This window comes from Pinus tabuliformis, chromosome J (assembly GCF_031772625.1).
Source record: "Pinus tabuliformis cultivar Carrire ecotype Pingquan chromosome J, CPIR1, whole genome shotgun sequence".
NCBI classification, from domain to species: Eukaryota; Viridiplantae; Streptophyta; class Pinopsida; order Pinales; family Pinaceae; genus Pinus; species Pinus tabuliformis.
This window is the reverse complement of record NC_142295.1, coordinates 71323979-71333698: the sequence shown is the minus strand read 5'-3', so window position 1 is coordinate 71333698 and position 9720 is coordinate 71323979. Positions and strand designations below refer to the sequence as shown.

The 9720-nt window shown below is 39.4% G+C and overlaps 1 protein-coding gene across 1 annotated transcript in view; it reads right to left on the bottom strand.

Moving 5' to 3' along the window:
- Nucleotides 1-2011: 2011 nt before the first annotated feature.
- The window catches only part of LOC149225568 (glycosyltransferase-like At2g41451), a 150363-nt gene continuing 142654 nt past the window's right edge, over nucleotides 2012-9720 (bottom strand). Inside the window, exons 10-11 of the mRNA XM_089377151.1 lie at nucleotides 3227-3314; nucleotides 2012-3026 (exon numbers count right to left, since the gene is read on the bottom strand). Coding sequence (XP_089233277.1) covers nucleotides 2712-3026; nucleotides 3227-3314 — 403 coding nt within the window. The 3' untranslated portion in view covers nucleotides 2012-2711. The remainder of the gene's footprint in view (nucleotides 3027-3226; nucleotides 3315-9720) is intronic.

Below are 9720 nucleotides of genomic sequence, written 5' to 3'. Positions count from 1 at the left end.
CATCAGCAGTGTGACAGGGGATGATGTAGAGACAAGGTGGTGCTACAGGGAGCAATAACACAAACACATTTTTTGCTAGGAGGGAGTGTTAGTTTTTGTAGCATTAGATGTGTTATAGCCACAAAATTTTGTGAAGAGGTTAGAATACATGAGATCTCCAAAACACAAAAATCATCACTAGAAATTCCACCTAAAGACAACTTAATTAAAATAATTAATCATTTTTTTAATGTTTCCTAGGTCTAAACTTAAAGAAATATGATTAATTAAAGCGCATTAATTAAATCCTAGTAAGAATCTTCTAGAAAAAAACATGGATCGAGTTCTAGTTAATTTTAGCCATCGATTATGTTTTAATCTTGATCATTGATGTCTCAAAGAGAGATTATAAGAAGAAACTCCATGGGGCTTGGAGAAAACATACCAGCAATAGGATTTCACTGGCAAATCGATTTCCAGAGTAGCAGCGCTAAGTTGCCGGAGAGAGACCTAGTGAGCTCGACGCACTGAGAGAGGGGCAAGGATAGTAAGGTCGGAGGGAGTTTTTCCAACTCCGGTGAGTGCACTGCAGAGAGGCGATGAATGCCACAGAGAGGCAGCGCAGAGCCACACAGAGGCAGCGCAGTGCTTCAGAGGGGATTTTGTATTTGCTGGGGAGAAGTAGTGATTAAATGCCAAAAGTTGGAGAGAGAGTCTGGAGGCCAAGAGGATCCATCTTCTAAACAGCTGTTGATCAGATAGCAAGAGGGAAGCAATTCCGAGTTGTGGAACACAGTACTACGTAGGCTGACGTAGTGACTGCACAGAGGCAACAAATCGCAGCTCATCTTGAGCCAAGGTCAGTGTCAAATCACCAATGGGAGTGAGATTTTTCTCACTAGATTTATTGTCAGTGATTTCTCTGTATGGATTGCTAGATTTTAGCATCCATAGTCTTGTACTCAGATTTACTACTGCATAATATTAAAACCCTTAGCTGCTGCACTGGTTTTCCCGAGTTGGGCTTTTCTGGAGACTTAGTCCAAAAATAACGGTGTATTTTGTGTGTGCGCATCTATTTCTTCCAGCATTTTATTTCTTCCGCACTATTTGTTTTGTTAAGGTTGCAGTGTATTTGTTTCAATATTTGTCGTAGCACACAACAAATAATTTGTTTAGTTAAATTAACAAATAGAAGAAATAACATCAGTTGCTGCAATAGGATTCGGGGTTAGCCAAATTTTCACAATGTTGCCCTTGGCAGTCAAACCTGAATCTTTTGTTACTAGAAACTTCTGCATACGCATTTTAATATGTAAATTTAAAGTAATATTCAACAAGTTATCAATGAACATATGGATCCTGTCTTGTAATGAAAATTTGTAATACAATAATCTTATTCTCAATTTCCCAAATCGCTTAGACCAACTTTGAAAAGTCATTGTTAAGATCCAAGTTCAAAGTTTCAAATACCAAAGAGGACGTGTTCAGTAGTCAAATAGGCAAATACTACTACAAAACAGCCAAAGAAGCATTGGCTTTAATCATAGCCAGCGACAAAGCCTAGAATGTTCCTTGCAAAGGAATCTAGGTGACTACCACTGTTTTCAAAGCACTCTATCACAAGATAAACTGCATATATAGGAAAAGCACATTCAAATCATTCACATAATGCATGGGGAAATATATGCAAGTTTGTACAACAATTCATATAGAGATTCAAAAAGGTCATTTGCCATTGCCAAGTATTCAGCAATAACTTTTCGAGGGTCCTGTTTGATTCACCGGAGCAGATTAACTTTGTGATAAAAATATAGAGAACTGATGCAAATGAAATTCTATTTAAAGAATTCAATTGTCCAACTTTTTTCCGAAGGCCAGGGCATCAAAATGTTCAAATCCCATCAAATTGTTTGTGCTCAATAGAAACTCCTACACGTGCTTATATCCAATATTCAATTGAACAGAGCTCATTCCTGTAGATAATGTACAGCATAACCATAAATTGAATTTTGCCAAAAGATTCCAAATATACAAGATCTTAAAAATGTAGGTTTATATTCAAATGATGTGATAGGTGCTAACAATAATCTTTCTATTCTATTCTGAGGTTTATCAGAAATCAGACAAATCAGAGACAAAATTTGAATCAGTCAGTTTAATAGCACCAAATAGAGTATCCTCGCAATTCCTCTACATCCATGTTAACACCCCTAATATATGACAGTTTACTGTGCAAAATATGACAGTAATGCTGTCAGTACTCAACAAAGCAATATGAAGCAATAGTGCAGTTGTTATTCCACAGGAACTGAATGGCTGCAATCTAATCTAGGAGATTGCCAACTACAAAAATTAATTTTACAGCTGCGCTTGGGTAATGATCGGGAATATTTCTACTCATTGGAAGGCCTCGATCCAGACTGAAACCAGATTTGGACTTCAAAGAATAGTCAGTAAAGTGCCTTTCTCTCCGTCCAAGACAAGATGGAAACTGAATGCAAGCTCAACAGAAGGCACCTAAGCACCACTTCAGAGCTTCGAACCATAGAAAATATCTTCAACTCCATCATGGGCTTCTATAAATGGTAAGACTTTCATAACCATCTGTACATTCTCTATGTGTGAAAATTTTGAAAATTAAATGAATCTGACAAACATAAGCACCATTCCTGTCTGAATCTTTGCAAGATGCTATGCATTGATTGATGAAAATAATCAGACACATTATCCTAGAAACTTCCAGTGTAGACATCTAAAGATGGAGGTGCCAAGGGAGGCACTGCCATAACTGTGTGAATTGATGTTTCTAGGAGCTTTCTAGTTGCTGCATGAGTTTCACCTTCTCCAACTTTTTCTATTAACTTTACTTGGTGCTTATCCCCATCTTTATTTTCAACAGCCTGTGCTACAGATGAATTAGTTCTGTTCGAAACAGACACAGATGACAAGAACTGCTCTTTAGACATTGATTTTTTAAGAACAGCATGCCCAGATGCCAAAGCATTGCTGAAAACACCAGCCTCCTTCAAACCTTGAACTATGACCTGGAAAACACACACACGCACTCGATATTAATACTAATAAGTATTTTATTGGCAATAAAAAACAGATTTATACTTACAATTGGTCAATTGGGCCCTTTCTTGTCAGCTTTGAATTCAAGACTTTTTCAGTTCACACTAGACATTTACTAAAATAAAAGAAAGTTTGCCCATTCAAGAATCAATTTTTGATTGAATCTCACCATTGGAGCATATATCCGTGTCAACAGACCCTTTCTCATGAGCTTCAAATTCAAATCCTTGTCAGTCCAAACTATGCGATCACGGTACCTATAGAAGAGGCAAACACTTCATTATAGTGCATTTACAAATTCATATTTAGTGCAGGCAAATACAAACACAAACTAAAACTATCAAAATTCCTCAAACTAAGAATTTTCAATAGCATAGAAACCAACCATGCCTATTAAGAACATAACCAAATCTCCAGACACATGAAATGTTTTGGACTGCATGAGGGTTTCAAAAATACTAAGCCAAAATGCAAAAGTTCTTTTGGAGTGATATGCCACTGTAGTGATAGCTTCTAATGACGAAAATCACATAGATCGCAACCACAAGCCAGATAGGACACAGAAGGCATGACACTGAAACAAAGCCCTGTGAACTCCAAAATGCAGAGGAAAGGGTGGCAGGGATTGCTATGTGCCCTGCAAAATTTGAATAAGCTTGGAGTTTTTACCACGAGTTTCTCCATTATCAAGTTTTTGTGTAGCGTTTATGTTTCTTAGACGTTTGATGAATAGTTTTCATTGATGTTGGCCATTAGAAGTAAGTAATTATATACCACAGAGCATAAGCACAGTAACTTCATTATTTTGTTTTGAATGAATCCATATTGTGTATACATTGGCAGTTTGTAACTGCCCCCTGAAATATGAATCAGTTTATTTTCAGAATCATCAAGTTCCTCCTTAACTATTGCCAGGGTACTCGTGATATGGAGGTCTATGTATGACCCAGACTGGTGAGAAATCTGCAGATTCCAGATGCAGGAAAACCATCGCAAGGTCCTCTTGAAAGTTGAAGAAGTCCAAGGAAGCCCAAGATCGGTGATCCAGATGCTGCACAAGCCCATGAGAAGGAGAGGTAATTTAAAGCTCACTTTGAATGAATGGAGCAAAATATGGAAGATATTCAGATATTGCTGAGACAACTCTCTGGTGTGCTAAAGACAGCAGAACAGGAGGAGAGAGGAAGACGAGCCATAAAGCTCTCATTTTCATCAGGATGAGGTAAAACATGAAAAACATTGTTAGCCCTTTTAAAGTTGAAGCAAAGCTGAACATACCTCCATGTGATGGCACTGTAGGTGTTAAAAGGTTAGATAATTGGCTGAGACAGCTGAAGGTTTATTTTGGCTGTATTTGTTTAGATTTACTTCACCAAACTCAAAACAAGTAGGAATGTCTTTATCATGGTGGAAGGCATATTGCTAGAGCTTTTAGAAAGGAAGAGAAGCACTGGTAACAAACTGGGAAAGTTTAAAGGTCTGCTGAAGAAATAGTGGGATATAAAAGATCCCAGCAGATTCAATCACAGCATCTTCACCAGAAATTGGATCAGAATGTACAAGAATACACTAATCAGCTCAGGCAGCAGGCCGTTTAGATAAGAAATGCAGAAAATTCATCCAGTCTGTTAGCAAAATACATTGGAAGCCTGCATGATTATTTATAGGACGAGTTGGCATTGTTTGAGGTGAGCACCACTGACAAAACCAACTTTAAAACAAAGCCCTCTATCTGAAAACAAAGATAAAGAAGATTAATGTCAGCAAGTTCAAAGGTTTACTGAAACAACGAGCCAAAGAAGCAGCTATCACAAAATGAAGTATCAGGAGATATGTCTGAGCTTTAAGAAATTGAAGAAAGGTTTGAGGCCAGTTCAAAAATTACCTGTGTTTCTCAAAGGACAGAAAAGACTAATCGTGAAAGGTCAGAATCCTGGTGAGACAGCTTCTTCCAGATCAAAGTCCAAGTACATATGCTGGTGAATTCTCTTTTTGATTCAGGAAGTCAAGCAATTTTCATATCTTAGTCCTTAGTTTGAAGGTCAGGAATGCCAACCTTTGCACATCTGAGGCCATATCCTTCAGAATGACAACAAAGGGATCTTGAACTTCAGGGCCTCCATAAGTGTATATTCAAATTTGCACTGTCAGCCAGTTAGGCTGACATGGTGGAGTGCAATGTGGTTCCTTTGGACATACGCAAAATTGTTTCTGAAAGCCATTACTTATGTGACAAAGATGCCATATGTTTAAGGAGGGAAAATAAATACAGGCTAATAAAGGATGGGAAAACATTCGTCAAGGCAAGGCAACGACAAGATCTCTCTGGTAGCAGCAAATCAGACCAAGAGATTGATCAATTCCACTAAAACATTAGCATTGTTGGTTGTGAACAAAAGGCCAAGAACAATGGAGCACAGGAGTCGTTTCCAAGCCTCCTACAACACTGCCTCTAAACTCTTGGGGGACTGAAGTCCTCCAAAAGGTAAGGTTTGAGCCAAAATTTGGATCAGAAATATGGATGAAGGGTAAAATTTTGCCTAACGATAGTTTTGTTAAGCACTAGAGATGCTTGCTGAGTAAATAGGTGGCTTGCCAAGCAAGGGAAGAAGTTTCTCACAGAAAGAGAGAATTGTCAAGAAAGAGCATCCAATATATTTGTAAGGCACATTCACTATGCTAGGTAATGTGTAGGTGGTTAGGACACAGATGCCTAGTACATGAGCAAACAAGCCACCAAGAATGTGATTTACTATCAAGTGGATAAACAAAGGGTCTATCAACAAGGTGAGTGTCCATGTTGTGTTTGACAACAAGGCTCCCATCAACAGAGCATTGCTTGAAAAGACATGCATCAATCACTGAAGTTTCAACAATAATAGTGACAATAAGCATGTCACTGACGACAGAGGCACCAACAAGCATGTCACTGATGAAATAACTGTTGACAAGCATATTATCAACAAAAAAGGTTTCAACAAGCATGTCATTCTATAGGGGAACCCACTCTAGTCAAACCCTGATCATGGCCATGCAAGACCAAGGACCAACAAATACTTGGCTCCTACATGGGCTCCATGTCACGCTTTACACAAGTGAGAAGAAGCCAGAACGACAAGAAACCAAATTAATTCAATTTGAATAGTCATCAAGCTGGAGTAATAAAATCCTGAGACTGATAGCTACGCAGAAAGAAGTTGCAACAAAGTAACAGAAAGGAACTTGCAGAATGAGGAAGAGAAGAGAGCCCATGACTAGGAAGGCTTTTGCACCTAACATTTAAGAATATAAAGCACTTTACAAACTCCAAAACACAAAGGAAAGGGTATGCAATGGTACGCACCACCATGTGCCCAAGTTTGTCTGTACCATGTATATTTTTTGTTTGTATATTTGAAATGCCTAGCTATTTGATGGATGTGGCCCATCAAAGGAAAATAATTAAAACCACACAATAACTTCATTATTTTGTTTTGATATGAATCTGTAGTGAAAATGCATTAAGAGGTTTTGATCTCGCCACTAAAATTTAGATCACGGGAGCCCAACAAACAACGAACTATAATCTAATGAGTACATTGTTTGCCATGGGTCACCACCTCTGAAACCAGATTCGTTCAAACAAGCCGAGGTGTCCCGAATCTAGCAAATTGGACACAATTTGTGCCAATTCGTGTCCGGAAATTGGGACACGATCGAATCCAAATTGTGTCCCAATAAGATACATCGTGTCCCGATTTCCGGACACGACTCCGGAAAAAAGGGACCCGTGTGGCCATAAAAAGGCGAAATTTGTTGTTCTTTTCATCATTTTCACTCATCTCTTTTGCAATAGGTTGGCTGTGGGTTTGCTGTGAGGGGTTTGGAGCAAGGAGCAAAGGGTGTGGGAGCATTTTCAAGGAGATTCAAGCAACAGGTAAGTGCATTTCCTCTCTATTTTTTTGCATTTGTATTATAGCAGTTTGCATATGCATTTCTTTTACAAATTTGTGCATTTTTTGTTTTTTTTTTTTTACAGTATTCATGGCTCAATCAAGGGCAGCAGGTAAGGGGCAAAGGAAGGGGAAGAATGTCCCCATTGGAGATGCCCCTCCTCCCCCAATTTCATCAAAGTCTGCTGCAAGTATTCCCTCTATTGCAAGTAATGTTGAGGTAAGACTTCCTACTAAAGGTAACATTGAGAAATATCCCTTGTGGAAATATGTCACAAGAGAGGAAGGGCCAAGCAGCAAGGTGAAAGGAAGAGGCAATGTGAATTGGAGATGCAACTTTTGCCACAATACTTTCACAAGCACATATTTCCGTGTGAAAGGACATTTGTTGGCTTTACCAAGTTGTGGGGTTGGAGCTTGTATAAAAGTTCCTTTACACAGGAGGAAAGAAATGGAAAGAGAATTCAATGTTGGCATGGCAAATGTGGCTGCAAATCAAAAAAACCAAGAATGATGACCCCCTTCCATTTTTGAGGAAAGACAGCAACAAATTCCCATTTGAGAGTTCTAGTGGGGGACAAGCAGCAAAAAGAAAGGCAATTTCACTTGGTCCAATGGACAAGATTTTTCAAAAGGAGAAACGGGAAGAGCTTGATCTCACCATTGCCTTTTTTCTATCAAAACTTCATATCCTTTAATGTTGCACACTCACCTCTATTTACTGAGATGTGTCGAGCTGTAACTCAAGGGGCTTCATCATGGAATGTGCCTCCTGGTTCAAAGAAGGTTAGAACCATATTGTTGACGAAGGCAAAAAAAAAAAAGAGGTGCAAAAAATGCTTGAGCCTATTAAAGCATCATGGCCAACATCTAGGGTTAGCATTGTTTCTGATGGATGGACAGATCTAGCACGGCACCCACTCATCAACTTCATGGTGTCTTCCTTGAATGGTCCAGTTTTCTTGAAAGCAGTGGATACACTTGGAGAATACAAGGATGCACAATATATGGGTGAGTTGTTTATTAAAGTTATTGAAGATGTAGATGTTGATTCTTGTGTGCAAATCATTACAATAATGCACCTGTTTGCAAGGCTGCTGACATGATTGTGGAAGCTAAATATCCACAACTGTTTTGGACACCTTGCATTGTCCATTCATTGAACTTAGCACTGAAATCCATTGCTTCTGATATGCTTTGGATTGGTAACATTATTGAGGATGCACGACATATCCATAACTTTGCACAAAATCATACAAATGCCCTCACTATCTACAAGGAGTATTGTGAAAATTCTATCACTGCAGCAATTGATTTATTTTTCCTACTTATTCCACAATAAGTTATTTATAAAATTACTTCAATAAACATTAAAATAAATATTGTTGCAGATATCACACCGTAATACAAAAACAAACATATGCACAAGCATTAACATATTGACACAGATATTTTGGACAACAGTCCCCGGAAAAACCCAATGTGGGAAAATCGGTGCAACATGGGAAGATTTTATTATTCAGCAATTTTTATGTACAACAGGGTGCCAAACTGGCTTACCCACAGAGAGAAATAAATCTCTAACACTTCTCCCAATCCCTCTGTCAACCCGGTTGACCTCTACGTAGCTCTCAAACCCTCTGCGTCAGCCCCTGCTTAACTGCGTCAGCCCTGGGCCTCTCTGCGTCACTCACGCAGGCCCAGCAAATGACTACGCAGCCTTCTGCTGCCTCTGCATCTGCTTGAAAAGCCCTGTGTCTGCTTCTCTTGCCTCAGCGTTGATCTCCAGTGGCTAATCCCGCCTCTCTGTTCCGTACTTGCTGCCTCCTGACTACTCACCAGACAACTGGCTCAATTTCTCAACTAACCCCACTCCAGAAATTGAACTGAGCGGTCTCCCTCAATGTGTTCTCCAAGTGATCGTCAAGCCTCCTCTTATACTTTTCTCGTTGACAATTCAACGACCAAGATTAAGTCCCTAATCAACGGCTAAGATTAGATCTGGCTTGATCCATGACTCTTGGACCATTCTAACACAGTTTTATATTAATACACATTAATATTTTATTTTCCCTAAGTTTAGACTTAGGGACTCCATTAAAAATATTAATTATTTTAATATCTCCCAAACTATTTAGACTCTGCCCAAACCCTTTTTGGGTATTGGAGATCTCATGTGCCTTAGCCTCTCCACCAATTTTCGTGGCTAGAGCACATCCGATGCAACCCCAAATCAACACTCCCTATTAGCGAGGACTATGCTCTAGTAATACTCCTCACTGAGTATCACCATAATCATCCAGCATCGGTCCCTGTGCTGATGCTAAGCATCCCTGCCCAACATCCTCTACATTGGTGCATCCTATAATGTTGCCCATGGCTCTGCTACTACCACTACTGCATCTGTACGACAACTTCCTCTACATCCGTGTTGTTGTTGGTCCTTTCTCCCAACACTGCATCCGCACTGCAACTCCCTCTGCATCCTCCCATTTCTGCTACTGAAACAGGTTCTTTATCATCCCCATCTTTTCCCTGAAGTAGTCAAATTTTGTCCTTCCAAGGGCCTTGCTGAGGATGTTTGCCACCTGTTCTCCTATAGGAGTGTAGCTCAACTGTAAAGCTCCTCGTTGGACATAATCCCTGACAAAGTGACACCAGATATCAATATGCTTCAACCTATCATGAAACACTGGATTCTCAGAGAGCTTGATGCAACTCTGATTATCAC